Source organism: Triticum urartu, chromosome 1A (genome assembly GCF_056163025.1).
Source record: "Triticum urartu cultivar PI428250 chromosome 1A, HENAU_Tu73, whole genome shotgun sequence".
Classification (NCBI taxonomy): domain Eukaryota; kingdom Viridiplantae; phylum Streptophyta; class Magnoliopsida; order Poales; family Poaceae; genus Triticum; species Triticum urartu.
In genome coordinates this window covers 452,713,025-452,736,135 of record NC_141873.1, presented here as the reverse complement: position 1 = coordinate 452,736,135, position 23,111 = coordinate 452,713,025, and the positions used below count along the sequence as shown (strand labels likewise).

The following is a 23,111-nucleotide window of genomic DNA, read 5'->3' as shown; positions in this document are numbered from 1 at the left end:
AGAAAAAATCCCGTGTGTACATCCGGACCCTATGTTCGCACACAAAATTTCGATGAAAGGACATTTTTTGTGGCATGTATAAAACCGATAAAAAAATGCCTCATGAATAAATTTGTCTTTTTTACACAAGCCATAAAAATGTCATGTTTCATTGAAACTTGGTGCACACACATATAATGTCCGGATTTACACGCGGGATTTTTCTCGAAATTTTTGAACTTTTTAAAATGTGTATTTAGACAATTGGTGCATATATACCTATGAGCCAAAGTGAATTTCTCTTAAACGATGAGTAATATTTTCTTCATGAAGCTCAAATAGTTGTATGTAGCACTTAAATACTTCTAAATACATCCATTTCAGCGTCAACTAATTTCGGACAGAAGGAGTACAAAAATAAAAAGCAAGCGTAGTCTATTTAGTATAAAATCTTTTTTTTTCGAAAAAACTTTCAATCTATCCATCGTCAATCATGGTAGTACAGCGAACACTTGAAATAATAAAAATTACATCCAGATCTATAGACCACCTAGCGACAACTACAAACACTGAAGCGAGCCGAAGGCACACCGCTGTCATAGCCCCTCCCTTGCCGGAGCCGATCAAACTTTATTTTAGTAGACAGTCGGGAAATCATCATACTAAAAACCCATAGAACAAATGCACCAGGATAGCAACCGCGTAGACGAGGAGTGTAGATGAGAAGGATCCGACCCGAAGATACACAAACGAAGACCAGGGAGATTTTGAACGCCACTTGCTCGGGATCGATCAATCAATCAGAGTAGACTAGGCCGCCTAGAGCGTAATAACAACCCCACCGGTTTCAATTTCAATTTCAATCACGGCCCAGCAAAGTCGGCGAGAACGCCGCACCCGCTTTCAAATCCTCTCCCCCCTTCGTCGTCCCCATCGTTCCCCTTCCCCTTCCTCCTCCCGCTCCTCCCCTTTCAAACCCCTCTGCCCCCTCCCTATAAACCTAGGCGAGGGAGCGCCCGCAGACTACTCCCAGAGCCCAGATCTATCCAGCCCCTCTTCGATCGCCCCGGCGTCCTCGTCCATGGCGGCTCGGCCGTCGCCGCCGCCGCCCACGCGCGCCTCCTGCGGCTCCTTTCTCCAGGAACTGCAGGTACGGTTCCGCCTCTCCCGTGATTCCAGTTCGTGGCGCACGACTTTGGTGCTAGTTTCATGGGGAAAGGGCCGGCCGGGCCTTCGTTTCGTCGCGTTCGTCATGCGTCGTTTGCCGGAAAGTTGTGGTGCCGGTGGTCGTAGGCGCCGCGGAAGGGAGTCGGGGCACTTGCTTGAAGCGGGTGGACGCGTGCTGGGGGTTCAAAGTGTACGTCTGCGCGAGGGATCGGGCTCCTATTGTCGTGTCTTGCGGTTCCTAACTGCGTGCTGGAATCGGGGGTAGATTTTGTGTTTCTTGATGCTTTCTTGGTTGAATGAAAGATCTTGGTTATTTCGCTGCTTAGTCCCCGAATTCGGCTGTGACCTGCGCATCTCTTGATGTTTTCTTGGTCGTGGTTATTTTGCTGCCTAATCCCCGAATTCGGTTGTCACATTGCATCTCTCGGTGCTTACTGATGGTTGTTGTACTGCTTGTGGTAGTTAATTGGTCCGTGATTATGATTCTGGTAAGCCGTTGCCCATAATTTCCCCCTTTTTTCATGTTTGCCTCATTGTCTGCTGGTGCTAACTGCTATGTATCCAGTTTTCTTTTATCCTTTTGTGTCTTTAAGCATCACTTCTCATGTAATTGCCGTATGTGCTGTCAGCCTTTTGCTGAAGATTGCATTTGTTGATTCAGGAACTATGGGGAGAGATAGGCCCGGATGAACTGGAAAGAGATAGGATGATCTTGCAGTTGGAGGAGGATTGCCTCAATGTTTACAGGAAGAAAGTGGAACAAACTAGAAAGCAAAAGGCAGACCTGCTTCAAGCGATGTCCTTGGGTGAAGCTGAGATAGAAAAGATACTTTCTGCTCTGGGAGAGCGTGAATCCTTTTCTAGGGTCAGTGGTTTTTTTTCCTGATCCTTTCAAAAAATATATTATTTCCTGATCCCTTCCATGCCTTTTGCTGATATCATGCTCCAGTCTTATGTGTTATGTTTGTCTTTTGTTCTTTAGGTAGAGAAGCTTGGGGGTACATTAATCGAACAACTTGCAAAACTAGAGCCAGTTCTGGACGATCTGAGACGCCGGAGAGATGAGCGCATAAATGAATTTTTGGCTGTTCAGCTGCATATAGTTCGTCTACAAGCCGAGATTTCAGGAACTATAAATCATGGGGATCCTGCAGCTCCTTTAGTGGATGAGACTGACCTATCTACAGGAAGACTAGCTGAACTGAAAACCCAGCTTAATGAGCTCCAGACCGAAAAGGTTAGGCACCTGGTATAAGCCTATCATTCCTGCATCTTTCAACTCTGACGCTTAAATTGTTTGTCCTGATGTTTTCAGAATCTCAGACTGCAAAAGATTGATAGTCAGATCAAGTGTATTAATGAAATGTGCAACATGATGTCTCTTGATCTTAAGAAGACATTATATGAAGTTCATCCCAGCTTTGTCGAATTGGAAAGAATCAAATCCATGAGTATAAGTGATAGCACACTTGATAGGCTTGCAGGAAAACTTCATGCACTAAATCAAGAAAAGAAACAGAGGCTCCGGAAGGTACTGATGTTTCTGTTCATGCTAGTCATTTAACAAAAGTATGGGTCTGTGTGTATCTTTAATGTATTCACCTTAGTGTATATTTCTTTTACTGTTGACCTCCAGTATGGGCCTGGCATTGTGTTTGAGTAGTTGACCTGGCAAATCATATCATGATTTATTTTCTGAACTGTTGAATATGTTGTCTTGGTTGTCACTCTTATGATTCGATGTACCTGTACATTTAATAAAAGCACGAGTCTGCATGTATCTTACTTCAATGCTTTCACCTTGGCGTATATTGTTTTACTATTTGACCTCCAGTATGCGAGTCATTGAATTGGAGACTTGACATTATGGTGCGATTCAGCTTAGCAAAGCGTATCATGATTTTTTTCTAAACCTTTTGTAGTATAATTTCTTTGGTTTTATGTCATTCCATTATGATTCACATACACTATACATGACATGGTTTGACATTTGTCTATTTGTTTATTGGGCAGTGCTCAGAATCTTCAATCAATCATACATTCATACTGTAATTGCCATCCTAATTCTGTTTAATTCTTGACCAGTGTATGGTTTATGGACTTGTGCACTTTAGCATGCTTCCTTTCAACTTCTGCTAAATATTGTTCCATATTTCTTTGTATCAAAGATCCACATTGTTGAAATTTGCATTATCTATTGCAGCTACAAGATCTTGGAAGCACACTCATTGAGTTATGGAGTCTAATGGACACACCATTAGATGAACAGAAATGCTTTGATCATGTTACCTCTTTGATTTCAGTCTCACCCAATACAGTGATGCCCCAAGGATGCCTTGCACATGACCTTATTGAGAAGGTTACAATTGATTGTCTATTTATTTACTTATTTTCTTTGGATTTTCATCAAGCTAATTTCTTCAAATTATACTAATTTTCATGTAAAATTCCTTTCCCCCTCGTTTAGGTAGAGGTTGAGGTCAAGAGACTGAAGCATTTGAAAGCTAGCAAAATGAAAGAGCTTGTCTTAAAGAAAATGACTCAGCTTGAAGAAATCTACAGAAGTGTTCACATGCATATTGACAGCGATCATGAGTGGCAGATTCTCACTGAACTTATTGATTCTGGTTCACTTCTTTCCCATGCCTTTCATCCTGAAGATACATAACTGAAGTTATTTTATACAGTTTGTTTCCATTAAGAACTACCTGATGCATGATTTAACTGGTGCTCCTTAGTTATATAACGTTGCCGTTTCTGTCTCACCTTAAAATTCTGTGAATTTCTTAGTCAAATGCAATGGTAGGTTCTGAACTGTCTTTCAACTTTATGTCTTCTAGTGTCAGCTTGAATACTTAGGCAGATCAATTTTGACACAAAAATTGAATAAGCTCTTATGAAAACTAAAAGAGCATGCAGTAATGGGCGGTTGGATGAGAAAATTTCTGTTCTGTTGAAATGCTGGTTTCTTAATATTGTTCTGTTTAAAAGCTGTCTTTGTTTCTTACAGTAAGTTTTTTGAGCTACTGTTCTGGATTTGTTGGCACATCAGACACAAGTTTTAAACTTGGAGCACTCAGTTCCTTTACTTTTAACATATCCATCATAGCAACTTATTTCCCTTGGCAATTGACCCAGCACAATTGCATATTTCTACTAGACTCGAAGCATCAAGGCATAAAAGTTGTGGATCATTAATCATGATAAAAAAACATCTCCAGAAACAACTGGATTTAATCATCAAAATCATCTGGTAATGTGGAAAATATCATTGACATACAAAAAGTCTAAAATAAATGGCAATATTTAATTGCATAAGTAAAGGCTGATAATACTCAAACATGAGGTTATTTTTAGAAGTACTCAGTTGTTTTTACTAAGTATCTCAACGGTAGTTTCCTAAAGGAAGACATTTTACTGTTACCATATTGCTCTTAGTTTATTCCCTAATGGCACAGTACTGTTATCTGTTGAATTTCACAATGTATAAACTTTGTTTTGTAGGTAGAGCAGATCTCTCAGAGCTGCTTACAGATATGGATGACCGAATTGCAGAAGCAAGAGATCTTGCTCTAAGCAGAAAGGACATTCTAGAAAAGGTGGAAAAATGGACATCAGCAACTGAAGAGGAGGGTTGGCTCGGTGAATATGAGGGGGTAAATTGATTTTTTTCCTTCTTATCTTTAAATGCTCTTTGGTCTATACTTGTTCCAATGGTTAATCGACCAGCTAGTTATCTTTAGTCAAAGTATTACATTGTTGCATCTGCCATAGACCATCTATATGGTTTCAATTTCAGGATCAAAATCGCTATAATGCTGGTCGAGGAGCTCACATAAATCTCAAGCGCGCGGAGAAGGCAAGGGTATTGGTCAGCAAAATTCCATGTATGCCTCTATACTTTTGTGTGTGTTTCTACTGGAAATTTCTATTGTTTGGATGAGCCTTCACGTGATTATTATTTTGGATTACTTGGACAATAGCTGTGAGTATGTTCAATTTTACCTGCTGCTTAATTTGTTCTAGATGAATACTATAGTTGGACATAACTGAAGTTTTATTTAAAATATTCAACAATGTGAAATCTTCTGGAAACATGCTTATGGGTCATTTGATGCACCTGTTAGTCAGGTACACCCAGTTAGTTAAATTTACAATGAGCATGGCAGTTATAACATTTTAACTATCTGTGACACTCTTTTCTGTTTCTCACTTTCAATATTGTTTTACCATATAGCCCTGCTGGAAAATTTGACTACTAAAGTTAAAGCTTGGGAAAAGGAGAAGGGCATGTCATTTATGTATGATAAGGCAAGTTCAGTTACCAAATGCTCTTTTCAAACGAATATGTTTCAATTTGCCAATTTCATCTTAATTATGTAACATTCGCCGCATTCATTTACAGAAGAGGCTTTTGGATAGCTTAGAAAAATACACCTCTGAAAGACAACAAAAGGAAGAGGAAAAACGTCGATCACGGGTTGGTTCTCCATGCCTCTTGTTCCATTCAATCCTTGTTCATCAGTGTGTTCGGCCTCTTTTTTTAGCTTCTTGAGAACATTTCTGGAGATATATATTCTAACCTTGCTCAGTATCATGAATATAAATGATAAAACAAGTAATAGCTGTTTCAAGTATTTTCCATGCCTCTTGTTCCACTCAATCAGTCACATTCATCAGTGTGTGTGTCTGGTGTCTTTGTAGTTTCCCTCTTTAGCTTTCTTGAAATCTTCTCTGATAACATTTCTGGAGATATATATTCAAATCTGGCTCAGTATCATGAGCCATTCCCTCGTTAGGATAGTTCAAATTGCCTCTTACAATTCTCATTCACCATATCACATGTTAGATGTTTTGTTCTCTTCTCCACATCAATTATTTGGGGAGTTGATAGGAGAGTTAGGATGGGTGTGTTACCTTGTAGGTTGGCTTTCCTGCTACAAGTTTCAACTCTAATGGGTTGCTGAAATGTTTTAACTATCTTCAGGAACTTAAGAAACTACAAGAACAGTTTGCAGCAGAACAAGGTGCGCCATATGGAGCAAAGCCTAGTCCTATGCGCCCGCTTTCGGCAAGGAAACCTCTTGGGCAGAGTACTAATGTCAACATTGTTGGTGGAACTCCTAACAGCCGTCGTGTGTCTACCCCAGTTTCACGCAAGGGAGGCTCGTCTTGTGGAAAAATGAAGGATACTGGCAAGACAGCTGCTTCTATACCGGCAAATTATGTTTCTCTTCCCAAGGATTGCTCAGACAATTCTTACATGTGAAAATGTAACCACCTCTGACTAGTTGGGGCCTCTAGCCTGTACTTTCATACGTTTGGTCTCATATAGGTTAACTGCTTGTTAATGCTTGAATTGTTCGAATCGTTGATCTTAACTCTGATGCAAAACCTGTTTCTGCTCCTGCACAATGCTTGTGCTCCTTTTCCTGCCTATTTGTGCTGCAATTCAGCTTCTGCAGAATAGAAACTCGATCATTATCTCAGATATTTGCGCTGAAGAAGCTTTCAGTTTTATATTTTGACCTCTGGTTATCTTTTTGTGAAAAAAAGCACAGTTCTTGCTGGTCCAGTCAGGGTTATGATTCAGCAGTTTGTTGCCTTATCGAGAAGCCCATCTCATGTTTAGAAACTCTTACCTTCTAGTGTCAATGTTTAATGACTAGAAGTCATCAACAAAACCGTTGGGAAATTTTGGAAATATGTCAGTGTGAATTTGAAATTTGCCATCACATGACCGAACATTCTTAGATTCCTTCTGAGCCGTAGTTCTTTTCCCTCATGCGCAGCCTTCATTAGTAGTTGTTGCCTGTGCTCAGTTCCAGTATAATGATCTCACTCAAGCACACTAAATGTTAGTGTGCCTTGCCTGGTCATTCCATTGATTCTAAAGGCAGCTTTGGTGCTTCATGTCTCCTCTCCTCTTTACCTCTTGTTGCTAATCCAGCAGGTAAAGTCACAGTAAATCTCCAGCTAAAGAATTCAGTGACATATGCCCCCAAGATCTGATCCCAAAGTAGCATTGATCAAGTTGGCATTTTAGTTGAAGTTATGGGTGTTCCTTCAGTGCGGAACTTAATAAAATGCGACCTTGGAACCAAGAATAGTGCTCATTGTTAATTACTACCACTAGGTCTGTTATTATCCTCGAGCACAGCAGTAGCCAGGTGGTTTTCAACTTAGAAAGTGGAAGAAATTACTCCTTCCCTCGCAAGACGACACGCCTGAACTACCTACTGACTTACTTTTCTAAAAGGCAGTGGTGATGTTAACCAGGGGGGGGGGGGGGGGGGGGGGGGCTTAGATAGGATTTTTTGTGGCGTGTAGGTCTTGAACCATACTGCAACACACATGATGTAACAAAGTTCAGGTTTATTTCACACCAGCGGCAAACTAAAGTTCAAATGTAACATAACAACTAGTTCACACCATAATTCAGGTATAACATGGAAATAAAACCAATAGGGAGTCTGCTGCCACTTCACATAGAACTACTGGTGATGAATACCGAGTCAGATGAGCAGAAAATCGGTGATCTCATTGCCTCGGGTGCCCGAGAAGTCGATGGTGGCGTTAATATCGACAAATACTCAACAGAAAGTGCTTTACATGTTAGTTAAAGCACTGAGCATAAGCTGTTCTGGTAATTTTTCGCAAAGTTAAATCACGAGGGTTCCTGATGTTACTTGGCGTGTTAAAAATCGGGTGTTGGTTAAAGTACAAAAGTTCCACCAATTATGACAATTTGTTTCTATCCTTGGTTGAATGTTGGCCTGGTCATCTATGAATCTCTTCTTTTATTGGCTCCGGGTGATACGGATACCTCAATTATAGACGGGGCCACAATTTTTTGCACCTCTGAACCTGTGCTAGAGCTTATGATACACCAGACATACATGCTGTTTAGAGCACCCATGATGCCTGTTTACAACATATCAAGATATCAAGATAGGATTTTTTGTGGCGTGTAGGTCTTGAACCATACTGCAACACACATGATGTAACAAAGTTCAGGTTTATTTCACACCAGCGGCAAACTAAAGTTCAAATGTAACATAACAACTAGTTCACACCATAGTTCAGGTATAACATGGAAATAAAACCAATAGGGAGTCTGCTGCCACTTCACATAGAACTACTGGTGATGAATACCGAGTCAGATGAGCAGAAAATCGGTGATCTCATTGCCTCGGGTGCCCGAGAAGTCGATGGTGGCGTTAATATCGACAAATACTCAACAGAAAGTGCTTTACATGTTAGTTAAAGCACTGAGCATAAGCTGTTCTGGTAATTTTTCGCAAAGTTAAATCACAAGGGTTCCTGATGTTACTTGGCGTGTTAAAAATCGGGTGTTGGTTAAAGTACAAAAGTTCCACCAATTATGACAATTTGTTTCTATCCTTGGTTCAATGTTGGCCTGGTCATCTATGAATCTCTTCTTTTATTGGCTCCGGGTGATACGGATTCCTCAATTATAGACGGGGCCACAATTTTTTGCACCTCTGAACCTGTGCTGGAGCTTATGATACACCAGACATACATGCTGTTTAGAGCACCCATGATGCCTGTTTACAACATATCAAGATATCAAGAGACAAAAACCAAGAAGGCGATTCGTGTTTATGGGTATTGTATATTTTGCAATTTGAAGGGTGACATTGTTTAGCCTCTGGCATATCACCATCTGATGATTCGCTGTTATTTTTATGCCCATGCTGTATCATTTTCTGGTTTGGAACAAGGTATCTTAGTAAGATCACGGCCTACACTCTTTATTCTGTTAGCATAATTCTGCCCCTGTTTTTAGCATTCTGCTGAGGTTACCTACTTGCCATACAGTGAGTTTCATTGGTTTTCGGAGATTAAGCGAATTGTTGCGTGTGGGCTGAGTGTAGAAACACTAATTTTATGAGTGTGGTTGGCTTTATGCTAAGCATTGCTTCTCTACACATAGAAGGCTTTCGGTTATTCCAAGACGTCGACAGATGTTCGGTGGGAGCACTTTCCCTGGCTGATTACAGGGGGATAAGCTCAGAGACTCGCTAATCGTCTACTCGTAAAACCAACTGGAGCAAGCATCTTACACGCTAAGCAGTCAGATAAGTCACAAGCGTGCGTTTTTTGGTGCTGTCCTAGCTGAAAAAAGGAGCTAATAAAGCAGAATTGCAATTTGAAACGTATCTTGCATGTGTAGGCATAGGCTAATGCGTTTTCAAACAATTTGAGCACGCATTTTTTTGTCGTCTTGCAATGTCTTCCCAAGACGCTATGTCGATCGATTATGACACTTTGCGTGATTAAAAACTTGCCATTATATGTACTGTTATTGTTGCTGTTCTTCTTCTTCTCCAGGTAATGATCGGTCTGAAAACATGATTAACTGGATCCAGGACAAGGAGTGATATGTACCCATCACCTTGGACAATTTGCAGCGCGAAACGTGTTTTTCGGTTTCCAAGTAGCCAGTGATGTAGAATCCATTAACTTGCATTGGCACATCTCAGTCTCATCTGCAACTTGTTATTCCCCCTAAGGCAATGGAAGCCAGGGAGGTGGAGGGAGTTCCCTCCGAGAGCTCGTCGATCGACCGGGTCCATCATGCCGTGCCCAGGATTGACACCGCGAAAAGACGGAGCATGAGAAAGGTGGTGGAGGAGGAGGAGGCAGGCAGGCAGGGGGCACATGATTCAGATAACTGTTCTTGTTCCTGGCCCCGGGGCTTTGGGGCACCAACTTGCTCGGGGATGGGACCTCGGATTCGAATCTTTATTCCCGGCTAAAAGAGATCCATGCTGGTTTAAGACTTGACACTGAATCTTTGCGAGTGCGCGCTAGGTAGGATTCCATGCTTTTCTTTTCTGGGGGAATGTTTATTCCTAGCTCCTTCCAGCTCTCATCACTTGTTAATAACACTGATTCTTTAAGGCCATAGTTGCCAATTACTTAAGACAGAGGGTTCTTGGAATCACTAGCACAAACATTACATGTATGGTGGGAGCATTATCTTAATTAACCTCTCAAGATGCAATGGGGGCAAAGTTGCTGAATAATGTAAGATACATATGGCTATGCGCCAACCGCCGCATCCGAGCGGTACGTAGCGAAAACGCACATTTGACAAATATATAGAATTGAAAAGATATGGAAAATGCAGAAAGAGATATGGTTATTTCTCTTTCAGAGTTTGAGGAGTGCTGCCTGCCTGCCTGCCCACAAATCCCACGTCCAATCAATCATGTGAGCCCAAAGACTATGATTCCTTTTGTGCACTAGGCGCGGGGTTAGGAAGCAGGATAGCCTGACATGATCAAGCACTTTCCTCATATAGGATTGGAAGAGCTAGCTGAGGTATAGCATAATCATGGCTCATATGTCATAATTGACTTCTGAAGGGGGTAGCTGATACAAGAGATGCAGATAGATAAGACAGGCTTTCACAGAAAAGCATGGGCTTAATTAGCTAGAGACGTTACAAAGCTCTCCCTCACAGCATATGTTTTACCAGATCACCACCAGTAGCTGTACTCTTACTGTTACTACCACCACTGCTCAGAGCACTAGACGACCACACCACCACAGCATCAAGATCCACCCATCTCTTGCTCCAGCGATCAGTTCTCGTCGTTGCGCTGCATGCCGGCTTCCCCGGCGGCGGCCGGCACCGAGATGGTGACCGCCTTGCCGTTGGCCTGGGCCTTCTCCAGCTCCACCTCGTCCAGCTCCACCATGTCCATGATCCTGCCGTTGCCCTCCACGCCCTTGATCGCCACGGGGATCTCCGTCGCCTCGATCTCCTTCTTCTCCACGTCCTCCTTGTGCTTCCCCCAGAGCACCGAGTAGAGCCCGGCCACGATCAGCACGGACCCGATGATCCTGGTAACCAGAAACGGCAATAATAATGTAACTGACTGTTGCTCTATCTTGTCTCTCATGCATGGAGATGAGGATTGAGATGCACGTACCCTCCGAGGTAGATGTTCTCGGCGAGGATGAAGGAGCCCATGATGGCCACCACGATCATCATGAGCGGGCTGAAGGCCGAGGCGAAGACGGGGCCCCTGCTCTGGATCACCAGCCCTTGCACGTAGTAGGCAATGCTCGACGTCACGATACCCTGCACACATACATATTCAGAGATTCATGGTGAGTACCATGCCATGTTTAATTATTGTCTCGATCTGATGGGGGTGCTTGCATGGTCTGTGAGGCTTACGGCGTATGCTGCGGCGAGGAGGTTCATGTCAAAGCCGATCTTCCAGACGTCGGTGGTGTGCTCCATGGCCAAGGTGACCACGATGGCCTGCAGGGTGCCCACGAAGCAGATGAGCGTCGTCAGGGTCAGCGGCGCGTTGTACCTCGTCAGCGTCGGGCCCTGCATGCACCAAGCACTAGCTGTTAGGATTTTCAGTTCATGCATGCATGGTCACATGGACGGGAGGCCGGGAAGCGAGCTAGGTATATATAGACCTGGAGGATGAAGAGGGAGGCCCATGCGAGGGTGGCGATGATGAGGAATATGGAGCCCTTGAACCAGTCCTTGGCGGCGGCGGCGGCGTCCTGGTGCGGGCCGGGGAGGTGGGCGTGCCTGGACCAGATCATCTCCACGGCGCGGCCCTTGTAGAGCGTCATGAGCATGGCGCCGGCCACGGTGACGAGCGTGCCGGCCACCTTGGCCATGCACCTGGGCTTCTTGAGGTCCACCTTCTCCATCCGGAAGATGACGGCCATGACGAAGGTCATGGCGGGGAGCATGTTGCTCATGGCGCAGGAGAAGGTGGGCGAGGTGTACTTGAGGCCGGCGTAGTAGAAGTTCTGGTCGATGACGGGGCCCATGAGGGCGAGGAGGAAGATGTTGAGGAGGACGAGGGGGGTCATCCGCGGGCGGGCCTTGCCGCGCTCCAGGAAGAGCGCGAAGGGCGCGATGGAGAGGGTGGCGAAGGCGTGGCGGTACACCACCAGCACGTAGTGGCTCATGCCGTGGTTCAGCGACACCTTGGTGATCACGTTCATCCCGGCGTACCCGAACTGCAGCGAGATCATCGCCACGTACGGCTTGCACCGCTGCATCAGCGTCTCCCCCTCGCCGCCGCCCTGCTGCATCGCCATTGCTGGCTGGCTGGCTGGGTACGTGAAGTGCTGGCGGGGAGTGGAGTGGAGTCGAGGAGTGGTGTGGTGTGCCCGTTGCTCCTTCGCCTGAGGAATGGCAAGCGGCGCGGGCTCGTATTTATAGCCGTTCGCCGGGCCGCCGTGGGGGCCAGAGCTTACGTAGGTGGCGGGGCCGGCGCCGGTCGGCGGCTTCGCTCGCTGCATGGGATGCTAGCTCTTATTCCCACACTGGTGTGAGTGCTCGCGTGCCACTGGTGTGTTGTGAATAGCTAGTTGTTTGCTACTGTGCTTGAATGGAAGAAGATGGATCGGGTTGATCGGGTGAACTTATCCATATTTTTGAAACGGAATGAACTTATCCATATGCAACTCCGTGTAGCCTGCGTCGGCTGCCTCTGCTCCAAACTTCTAATCACATGTGCATTTCTCTGCTTCGCTTTTTGCTAAGTATGCCGGGCACAATTTTTTTGTTTGCAAAATAATTATCTGATCTAGTAATAACGGTACAGAAAACCCAATCGGTAACAAAAATTACACCAACATCCATGGAGTCCGGAAGGGATTGCGGCAACAGATCAAGACGATGCACGGACGAACAACCAACCATGGCCACTACAAATAGCCGTCTGTCCAACAAGGAGAGCATAGCTCGGGCGATTACTGTTAGGATGTGTTTGGTACAACCAAAGGTAACGGGACTGGTAATGGAATCAGGTAGCGGTGGGATCACGGCGTAATAGGAGGATTTGCTTTTCTGTTTGTTTCATGCATGTAAAGGTATCAAGTTACAGAGCTAACAAGATCTGCTGTGTAATCAGATTGCAAAAAAACAAAAAAATCTCACAGAATCGAAGCCAAGAACAAGCTAACATGATCTTGACAACAATTAACTAGAGCAATAAACAAATCATGGAGAGGGATTTGGCCAGTTTACGAGCAGATCGGGTGTGTGTGTGTGGGGGGGGGGGGGGGGGGGGGGTAAGGAAGAGGGATAAGAAGGGGTCGTCCTCAAGCCCGTCCTTGTCGGCGTCGATGGGGTTCCTCACCGAGATGCAGGCCATGGAGGGATATCCGGCCAGCAGCTGAAGCCATGGAGGCATCTCCGGCGGCTGGAAGGAGGGAAGTGGTGGCACTAACCGGCGACTTCGATAAAGCAGAGGGGGCAGCCTGACGGGCGCAACTTGGTTACGGTGGGGGGTGGGCGGTATCAAGTGCAAGTGTGACGGGACTCGTTTACGATGGAAGCCGATTACGGCGCTGCGTTACCAAACGTGCGTAACGTTTTCAGATCATGCTGTAATCAGATGACGGGCAGAAATCATCCAACCAAACACCTCCTTAGAATTAATTAACCATGTGTTAATTATGGGATTAATCCCTGCTTGTACTAACCGCAGGCAGTTGTAAAACGGCCGCGTCGGTTCCTGCCGAACAGGCACCTCTTCTGAACAGACACCTTTTCTAATGGTATCCTTTCCCTTGTATAAATAGCAGATGCCATCTAGTAAAGGAGTGAGTTGATTCATTTTCCTCTTAACACGTTATCAGCCCTTTGCTCTTCGATGAGAGAAATAGGCCATCCCAGGCAGCGGTTATGTACGCCTGAAACGCCTGCCCGCGGAACCCGGTGCCTCCCCGACTACGGCCCTCGAACAACAACGGCGAGCGGCCTTGGCTTGCCCCGGCGGCGTGGCTTCCGAGCGGCCGGCGTCACTACACGATCAGGCTAATTAGCGCTAATCGCTGTGACCTGTGACGAGTCAACCGGCAACCGCCGTTCTGCATAGAGAAGGGAATTTGTCAATAGATTGCTTATTTGATCTTCTCTGCTTGTGATTAATCAAAGATTCAATTATTGATTGCTTTTCGTAACGTCCTTGCACTTACGAGAATTGCTTCATCCGAGCATGTGGGGATGGAATCAGGACAATGTTGGCAACCTTCCATCGGAAAGACATCAACGGAGGAAAAGACGAATGGAAAAGGCACCCTTGATCAATGGATTGAAAATCCAAACAAGAACTGTAAGCGTGCAGGTAGTCTTCTACAATTCGGGATGTTCTTACCTCTTAATGGATCGACGCTGTCGATTTTGAACGGCACGAGCGGCCTACGGCCGACAAGAAGCACGTCGGCCCTCTCCGTCCGCGCTACGGCTGCAGACTGCGTGAGCGCGACGGGCCGTGACGGCGCGGCCGCTTCTCAGCGGATGACGAGGCCCCCGGCCGTTCCTCCATAGCAACGCCCACCTGCATCTGACGCAGCGCCTGCGACCAAGGCCTCACTTGCAGAAGGCATGATGGCGGCCTCTGGCCGGCGCTGGCTGAAGCGCGCGCGCCGCGGTCGCTCCTCCCTCCGGCCATGGCGCAGCCTTCCAGGCCGTCGTTGAGGGTCCCCTTCCCCCGCGCGGCGCTCGCGCCCGTTGTACCCAACGGAAGCTGAGGCACCTCCGGTCGGCGAGCCTGTCTAGAAAGGCTGCTGTGCCATAGAAAAATTCCCCATTGGGATTTCATATCCGCACATGAAAACAAGAGGATAAGGAACCTTATCCCTTCGACATTGTGCATCAAGGTCCTTGCAGTTGCATGAATTTGCAAAACAGGTCGAACAGTGGTCGAGACCGATTGTGCACCGTATCCTATTTCTGGGATTTTGCACATTTAATTCTGTTAACAGTACTATTTACTAGTATTTAACTATTTTAGACCCTGTTAATTACTGCATTTTCTGCTGAGTTTCAACATTCCAGAAAATATGTGGTTATTATATGTGGCATGTTCAATGTGTTTGTTTTTTAGCAATCCCTATAACATGTCCTATTATTACAACGATATTGTTTTGCAATTGAGATTAAGTTTTCTCGCACAACAATATTGATTTGCGATTGAGAATATTTTTCTCTCGCAAAATAATTTCATAGCGATTGAGATTAATTTTCTCTCGCAAAATATTAATTCACCCTGCTGAATTATCTTGCAACTTGATACAATATCATCTCATTTAATTTGAGGTCTATACAATTCAAGTTTTTCACTTGAACATCAAGTTTGCAACATCATTACCATTCATTATAATAATGGTGTATTTCTGTTGAGTACGATGTATTCCAGAATGCATGTATCTCCGTGTTCGCTACTTGTCGAGATTAATACGTCTATTTGCAATTGAGATTTTGACATTCTTCATGAACATGTCACAACGGTCGAGATTGATTTCTCCCGCACAACAAAACTTGTAAATTTTTGACAATAACATCTACCTCAATATTAGGAAAACACAAGGTAATGAGTCGGATCTACTGCCCATGTGCAGAGTAACTCTATTACTGTGAGATCTGCATGATCTTCAATGTGTTATGTTCCTACAATTGAGGTTGAGCATTTTCAAATTATACACTTGCGTTCAATTTTTGCATTCTTATTACAAAACCATGATGATTTTTAATTTACTTCTTGTAAATTAATTATCTCTGGCTTGCCCTATAAGTAATCGATGGCTAACAATTTAAGGCACTTGCCCTCAATGGCCACAACTTACTTAAGCGGGTCATGGACATCAAGATCAGTCTTGCATCCCATGAGATAGCGCGTGCAATCCATGCCATGCCACCGGGACGCAAAGGACCTCAAGGGTAATGGTTTGGAACTCACTTCAAACCCTCAACCTGTCACGAGACCCTATGAGCATGGAGAGCATGATGGTTGAATATGCATCAACCGACATGTTTGGAGACTATACATTTAGTCCCTTAGTCTCCTTAGTGATCTATTTATTTATGTCCATTTATGATGTTCTAATAAGAACATGATTATTGTTGTCATTATATATTGTATATCACAATATATTGTATCAGCACTTTGATACAAATTCATTTGTATGTATTATATATATCCGACATTAATTTTCTTGAGAATCTTCATGTCTATATATAGATTTCTACGGGAGTCAATCCGATGAAAATTGATATGTGCCTTGTGGACATTTGTACCACAAACTCTATACTCAGGGAAGTCCAATGTTTCCACTCTCATTGAGAGAAATGAGAAATTTTAAAATCGCTAGATGCGATGAGGTATTTGTTGGCTCAACTCGAGTCATATTTACTATCCCCGTGGATACTCGAGTAACGTCGGGATGTTTCATTGCTTCCCAAGTTTAACTCGTACCCTATTAAGCTATAGAGATATTCGTCAAAAATGGTTTCCATAGCGAAACCTATGCCGACAACAAAGAGAAATATCTTCTCTTTATCACATGCAACGGATATGGCAAGCACATTCTCTATGTATCATTTGGGTTGTACTACACATACTACAGAACCCGTAGCACATGTTGCATGCGAGATAGTTTTCCAGAGTGTCTTTTGCATGACAAACTTGGCATTCCAGCTTTGGTCATCATTGACATTGTGTTGAAACCGAAACTATCAGCAATTCCAATGGTTTATGATTATTATGATGCTTAATTCTTACAATATTTGGATTTTGTGTGCACTACATGTGACACAGGGAGGCAAATTTTAAGGCTCGCACACCTTAAAGTGTATGCCTAACCACTCAGACTCCTTGAATGCATCAAGTCGAGGTAAATGGCTCTTCCCAACCATTGAGTAGACTATTCAGGTATTCCATGGTTCTAAAAGACATATCTACATGATGGTCTTAAGTGTGTGCTTTATTCACATGAAACCATTGGCTTATTATCCTGACAACGATTTCAACCAAATCGAATGGATAACATTGCAGAATTCTCCTTGAGTGCCTTCTCTATGGCCCTCGGATTGAAGTTTAGCAATTTGTCCTAATGTCTAGACTCAAAATGGTTTGGTAGAATCCTATTCAAAGAGTTAAGCTCATTGCATTGTCTTTACTTTGTAATTGCAACTTACCAACTTTACGTTGGAGTCATGCAGTTTTACACGCTCATGACAGAACTGCATAATATTATTCCTCTCTATCTTTGATATGTGGATATCTACCAAGTATTTCCTATCTGCGGTAATTCGGTTGCATACCGATATCACCACCCGGCGTACATCATTGGCCCCTCAACATATAGTTGGGATCTATGTGAGGAATAACTGTATTACCGTCAATACCTCAAGCCCCTCACATGGGGAGTTATTCAAGGCCAGTATGCTGATTCAATGAGGAACATTTTCAGGCATTAGGGGGAGATTTCAAGTACCATAAAGAATGCCAGGGAATTAGTAGAATGTTCAACACATTTCTGCCTCAAATCCACGTACTCAAAGATCTGAACCATGCATTCAGAACATTTGCAACACATTGCAAATAACCTGCCAGATTCATTTGCTGACTATAAAGGTGTCACACAATCCTACAATCCTGCAAAATATGCCTGAAAGAGTGAAGGTACCAATAAGAATCACTCCACTCCCCGTTCGAAGCAATAGGGGGAGATGTATGGCAATAGTACATCAGGATTTAGCTTCTTACAAGCAAGGATATCAAGGCCTGTGAATCAGTAAATGCAAGTCAATTTCACGTTGACAGACACCTAATGGGTAGTATACATCCAGTGGACGGGAAACCTCCACCAATCCAGGTCATAGTGCACACAATGACCGAGACATCGGAATACCCATCTCAATTGCATTAGGAAATTGCGAGCAGTCACCATGGGTAACGAAATTTCCATCAACTATATATTGATATATAGATTCTGGAGAAACATATAACCGGAAGTCTACAATTGTTGACATACATTTCTCAACTAGATTGAAAAAACCGTTCACGTGATTCACATCCAAAGACCATGGCCATGGCAAAGTGTGAACAACACTCGGACTGAACTCAAGCAAAGGGTATAATCTTGGTAGAAATAATCTTGCTCAATAATGGGAAGGTATTCATAAGCAATACCTACACCAGTTTTCTTCTGAAAACAGAATTGAGAACAACAAGGTGGTGAAATATAGAGCAAGTATTGTAGCACAAGGGTTCACGCAGATACCCAACTATTCTCCAGAGGTGGAATCTCTTTCTGATAACTTATATCATTGGCAGCATAAAATCATCTATCTTTGCAGTTGATAGATGTAGTGATTACATATCCATGTGGATCACTAGATTCAGACATATATGATTGATTCCCGATGGAATCTCAATTCTGAATCGAAATACAAAATGCAACATACACTGTGTAGTATCAGTAAGTCACCATACGACTTATTGTTGTCGGTACATATGGTACAACCGACGTAGTGGGTTCCTTATGCACAAGGATTACTCCTACAATGATGATTATCCATATTTGCGTGTCTGCAATGATGACACATGTAATCATCTAAATGACGGAGTTTAAAATGAAGGATTTGGGTAAACCAAAATACCGCTTGTTACTACAACTTGAGCACCTTCTTTCATACATTATGGTTTACTATGTTGTCTATATCCAAATTATATTGGAGAAATTCATTGTGGACAAATCTTATCCATCCATAACTCTCACGGTAGTTCATTCTCTAGACGTAGAGAAAGATCGATTTAGACCAAGAGATGATGGAAATGAGATATTGGGACTCAACGTTCCATAAGCCATTGGATCCACCAAACACAATTGGTTGGTACTCAAGAATATCTTTCGATATCTCCAAGGCATCAAACATTTTGTCCTGGTTTTTCAGTTTCACAGAAATGTGAACACCAATACCATTGGATACATCGATCAGATCCCCACTATGTCAGATCGTAGACAAGCTTAGTGTTCCTACTAGGTGTGGTAGCCCTCTCATGAAGAGTCTTCGAAACAGGCATCATGGCTACATCCACCAACCATTATCTCAAAGATAATGTTGCTTGTGTTGCCCGGATGCAAACAGGTTACATAATAAGCAATATCACTATATTGCATATCTTGTAAGTCAAATCATGTGACTGATTTGTTCACCAAGTCTCTACCAACTTCTACATTCCGGAAATATGTTCATGGAATTGGTATATGACGGCTTCGGAATTTGCAAGAATCAGGGGGAGTATCTTCCTAAATTGTTCCTGTTAAAAGCATCATATTATACTCTTTTTTCCCTTCATGAGTTTACTTTATAGGTTCTCATGAAGGTTTTTAATGAGCTAATATCAACACAAGACCATATGTCATATTTTTTGTTTTCCCCACCGGGGTTTTTAAGAAAGTATATACGATATATTTATTGTCCTTTAATTCTATGGGTTTTTCTCATATTGAGTTAAACAGACAATAATCATTATATGTTGCGGCATTTTCTCCTTATTTTTCCTACTGGGTTTGAAGGAGTTTTGGCAACATATCAAACACCTCTATCCTCATTTTTCCCACAGGGTTTTGGAGGAAACTTTATCAAGATGATGTCTGCTCACAAGATCAAGCATTGATTAAGGGGAGTGTTAGAATTAATTAACCATGTGTTAATTATGGGATTAATCCCTGCTTGTACTAACCGCGGACAGTTGTAAAACGGCCGCGTCGGTTCCTGCCGAACAGGCACCTCCTCTGAACAGACACCTTTTCCAATGATATCCTTTCCCTTGTATAAATAGCAGATGCCATCTAGTAAAGGAGTGAGTTGATTCATTTTCCTCTTAGCAATTACAACAGGATGTCCATGACGTGGGATATTACTATAGGGTCTTCAGAACCCTAGTCTCGATGGACCAGTAGAGCCATTGGATCCGATCTAGACATTCTGTCTAGATTGTCCGCCCCAAACTCGACGGAAACAACCTGTACACCACCATTGATATCATTTTGTGATATAATCCAATACAAGGCAGGAATAGGGTTGTTATCCGCATCGTAGAGGTCCTAACTTGGGCAAAGTCAGTGCCTTGTGTCCGTCTCGTAACCTGGTAATCTGAGTGTAACTTCCGCACTCTTGTTAGTTACATCAGAAAACACACTTCAACAAAAAGCATAGCTCTGGTGATTTATTTCAGAACTTCTGGCGATGCCGTTTAGTGGGAGGAAACATTCCCGTCGACTAGGAGACGCCTATGATGACTTCGTAAAATCTCAATATGATATGCCGGCTCAATCTCTCGGAGGTGCTCATAGGGATAGGATGTGTGTGTGTGTGTTTTCATAGGGGTGAGTATATGCGCGTATATATGAGCGCTTGCGTCACTGGGTTAAAAAAAAGAAGCATAACAAAAAAACGTGATAATAAAAAAGTTCACAGAAATGAATACATAATATTTTAAAGGTAAAGAAAATCATGACACTTGGAAAACATATTCTCAAATATATAAAAAACTCAAAAACTATAAATTGTAAAATTTTATTTAGGAAAATATGTGAGAAATAATAATTATTTTTGAAAAGGTGTTCTTTCTTGGAGAATGCTCACAAACATTTGTCGATCTTTAGTGAATGTTCTGGTTTTTTTTCTTATTGTTGGCTTCATGATAGCGGTGGTGACTATGCCTGTCGTGGGGTGACGAGGGGTATAGCGCGGGTGGCTCGGTCATCTTCTTTGTCGCTGGCAGTGGTGACGTCCAGATACGAATATGGAGGTATGTGCTCATCGCGGTTGTCCTAGGGGCCTCTTGTTGCCATGGGTGAGTTGATGGGTAAAAGCCCCGTACTTCGACATTGGCGATAGTGACGCCCACGGGCATCATTGGATTCTCCTCTCCGTGCCAAGGTTCTGGGGTGAAGACCTTTATCTGTTCGGACTCGGCAACAACGATGCTTTGCGTCGTTACCCCTTTTGAGGATGTTGCCGTGGAGTTTAGGCGTCCTATAGGGCGTGGGGTGGTGCAGTCTCCAATCCTTCCTTTTTTTTATTTTTTTTCGGCAACATAATCGTGTGCATGTGTCTTGATCAGTTATCCCAAGATTTTCTTTGTAAGAGAAATTCCTCATTACCTTATATCGTTCTGTCGTGTATTATTTTATGTGTTTTATTTATAAAACGGGGCAAGAGGCAATAACTCAAGTTTGAGCGTGGGCTCATCTACAGGTGATGAACAATAAATTAAAAAAAATAACAGTAGAAAATTCAAAGAAACTATTTGGCTTTGAAGATCCTCATGTGCGCAAGGAGGTCCCCGGATGTCCAAACTGCTTGAAACTTTACATGCACATCTCGCATTCGATCATCTTTGATGCCAAAAATAAATAAATTTTTTGAACTATTTTGTATTTACTGATCATGCCCGGTCGGAGATGGCAGATGAGCCCGGCCGGGCACCGAGTCGCCGCTCGCGTCGAGAGCCTGTTTCGTGAATTAGTGAGGCGGCCGGTGTCGAGAGTGGCGGGCGATGTGGACTCAGCTGGTGCGCCGTGACGCCGCCGCCCGCGAGGCTTTGCCGCTTGCTCCCGTGTCTGCGCGGCATTGGCCCGGCCGCATGAGCAGGCGACACAGCTCGCGCGCCTTTTGTCAGCGCCTGTGTGACACGAGAAAACAACCCTAGGAAAGGCTGAGACAGCTTGGAAAATCAGCAGAGAAAGCATATAGCGGCAACAGGAACACTGCTGGATGTAGAAATCATCATGTCTGTTATTGCGAGTGTTTCTTCAAATTGCATTGTCAATGAACATTCCGAGGCTGCATATATACTTGGAAGACCCGAAGGGCCACAAGGCAGCAAGCACTCACGCATCAACTTGAGAAACAATACAAGTGGACGCGTGACGTGTTATCTACGATGCGATGCGATGGCTGTTCCGGCCAGCGTGGGAGCTACATATGTGGCTGATAAGCAGGCACGACCGGCACTATTTAAACAACACATATCTGCAACTGATAAAGCTCGCGCGACGGCGATTATATTCATCCGCGGCAATTGATTCTTAGGCCAAAAGTTGCACCGAAAGATCAGTATAATACTACTCACCTTGCAGCTAGCCTTGCACTTGCAAATGTTAATCTCTGCATGCATCCATATGCAGCGGCTACAAGCCTACAACTGCATGCATGCATGCATGCCCAGGTATGCAGGGCCACAATGTTATCCTTGAGCCTCACAGTCCAGCATGAAAATTCCTCTCGCACCCGTGTATTGTCCTCACATCACTTGGCTTCGCAGAAATCGACAAAAATATTAGGATTCCTCGACGAATATATACGGCACAGAGTTTATGTATCTGTGATCACAAACCAACCTGTGATTGAATGGTCACAACGACAATGACATCCTTTGCCCATCAAAGTTCAAGTCCTAAATTTAACAAGGGATAATTGATTTTATACCCCTAGTTGGGTCACACTCGGCAGGTTTACTCCTAGTTTTCGAAAACCCTCAGTTTTGCCCAAGCCCGTTTGCTTCTCTTATGGTTTTGCCCTTCCGTCACGTTTCCATCCAGTTAGTGCCGTTTGACCGTGTGTTGACCGTCTATGGACTTTTCGTTGGACTTATTTGCCCCTGCTTCCTCACTCTCTCACCAGACACTTCCAAGTGGGACCCTCACGCAGAAAACATTCCTCTCTCTTCTCCCTAACATGTGGGGCCCACAATGGACCAAATATCTCTAACGGACACTGCCATGTTGTAAACAAAATATCAATTTTGCATTATTTTTTTATGCAAAAACACCACATAAATAAATTAATCAAAACACCGTAATTAACATAAATCAGTACTCCTACTGAAGGTCGGTCTCATCTCGAATATAATTAATCATCAATCTATAGTTGCCAGCTATACTACCTAATTATCCCTAAAAAAAGCCGTACTACCTAATTACATTGCGTTAAAAAACGCTGGGTCAACGATTGAAAGGACGCCCTCCGCAGAACGAGGATGAGCTCGCCGGAGCAAAGGAATTGGCGCCAGAGCTCGCCGGAGCCAACGGAATCGGCACGGGAGCTCGTTGGAGCCAAAGGAATCGGCGCCGGAGCTCACCAAATCTTC

General features: G+C 43.7%; 2 protein-coding genes and 1 long non-coding RNA gene across 3 annotated transcripts; 1 reads left to right on the top strand and 2 right to left on the bottom strand.

Moving 5' to 3' along the window:
• The first annotated feature begins 847 nt into the window (after positions 1–847).
• Positions 848–6,635, top strand: LOC125517924 (65-kDa microtubule-associated protein 5). The gene is made up of 11 exons (XM_087524950.1): positions 848–1,129; positions 1,808–2,011; positions 2,129–2,383; positions 2,462–2,677; positions 3,350–3,505; positions 3,614–3,773; positions 4,651–4,802; positions 4,946–5,033; positions 5,384–5,457; positions 5,552–5,626; positions 6,134–6,635. Exons 1-11 carry the CDS (start codon positions 1,061–1,063, stop codon positions 6,413–6,415), a joined length of 1,731 nt encoding a protein of 576 aa, XP_087381076.1. The 5' UTR covers positions 848–1,060; the 3' UTR covers positions 6,416–6,635.
• Positions 6,636–10,493: 3,858 nt separating this feature from the next.
• LOC125529694 (WAT1-related protein At5g07050-like) lies at positions 10,494–13,140 on the bottom strand. Its single transcript, XM_048694121.2, has 4 exons — positions 11,617–13,140; positions 11,363–11,521; positions 11,112–11,263; positions 10,494–11,022 (listed from the first exon to the last, which is right to left on the bottom strand). Exons 1-4 carry the CDS (start codon positions 12,457–12,459, stop codon positions 10,761–10,763), a joined length of 1,416 nt encoding a protein of 471 aa, XP_048550078.2. The 5' UTR covers positions 12,460–13,140; the 3' UTR covers positions 10,494–10,760.
• A 459-nt stretch (positions 13,141–13,599) lies between these two features.
• LOC147991664 (uncharacterized) lies at positions 13,600–19,938 on the bottom strand. The gene is made up of 2 exons (XR_015603638.1): positions 14,143–19,938; positions 13,600–14,034 (listed from the first exon to the last, which is right to left on the bottom strand). It is a non-coding gene; the product is annotated as an uncharacterized LOC147991664 (long non-coding RNA).
• Positions 19,939–23,111: the final 3,173 nt, after the last annotated feature.

What these genes read in the sequence shown, in the direction of transcription:
- LOC125517924 (XM_087524950.1), top strand. Translation starts at nt 1,061, where the DNA reads ATGGCGGCTCGGCCGTCGCCGCCGCCGCCCACGCGCGCCTCCTGCGGC. An exon ending in AGCGTGAATCCTTTTCTAGG is followed by an intron (nt 2,012 to 2,128) that starts GTCAGTGGTTTT and finishes TTTGTTCTTTAG; the next exon opens with GTAGAGAAGCTTGGGGGTAC. An exon ending in CACTGAACTTATTGATTCTG is followed by an intron (nt 3,774 to 4,650) that starts GTTCACTTCTTT and finishes TTTGTTTTGTAG; the next exon opens with GTAGAGCAGATCTCTCAGAG.
- LOC125529694 (XM_048694121.2), bottom strand. Translation starts at nt 12,459, where the DNA reads ATGCAGCGAGCGAAGCCGCCGACCGGCGCCGGCCCCGCCACCTACGTA. An exon ending in TCCTCGCCGCAGCATACGCC is followed by an intron (nt 11,264 to 11,362) that starts GTAAGCCTCACA and finishes GTATGTGTGCAG; the next exon opens with GGTATCGTGACGTCGAGCAT. An exon ending in GAGAACATCTACCTCGGAGG is followed by an intron (nt 11,023 to 11,111) that starts GTACGTGCATCT and finishes TCTGGTTACCAG; the next exon opens with GATCATCGGGTCCGTGCTGA.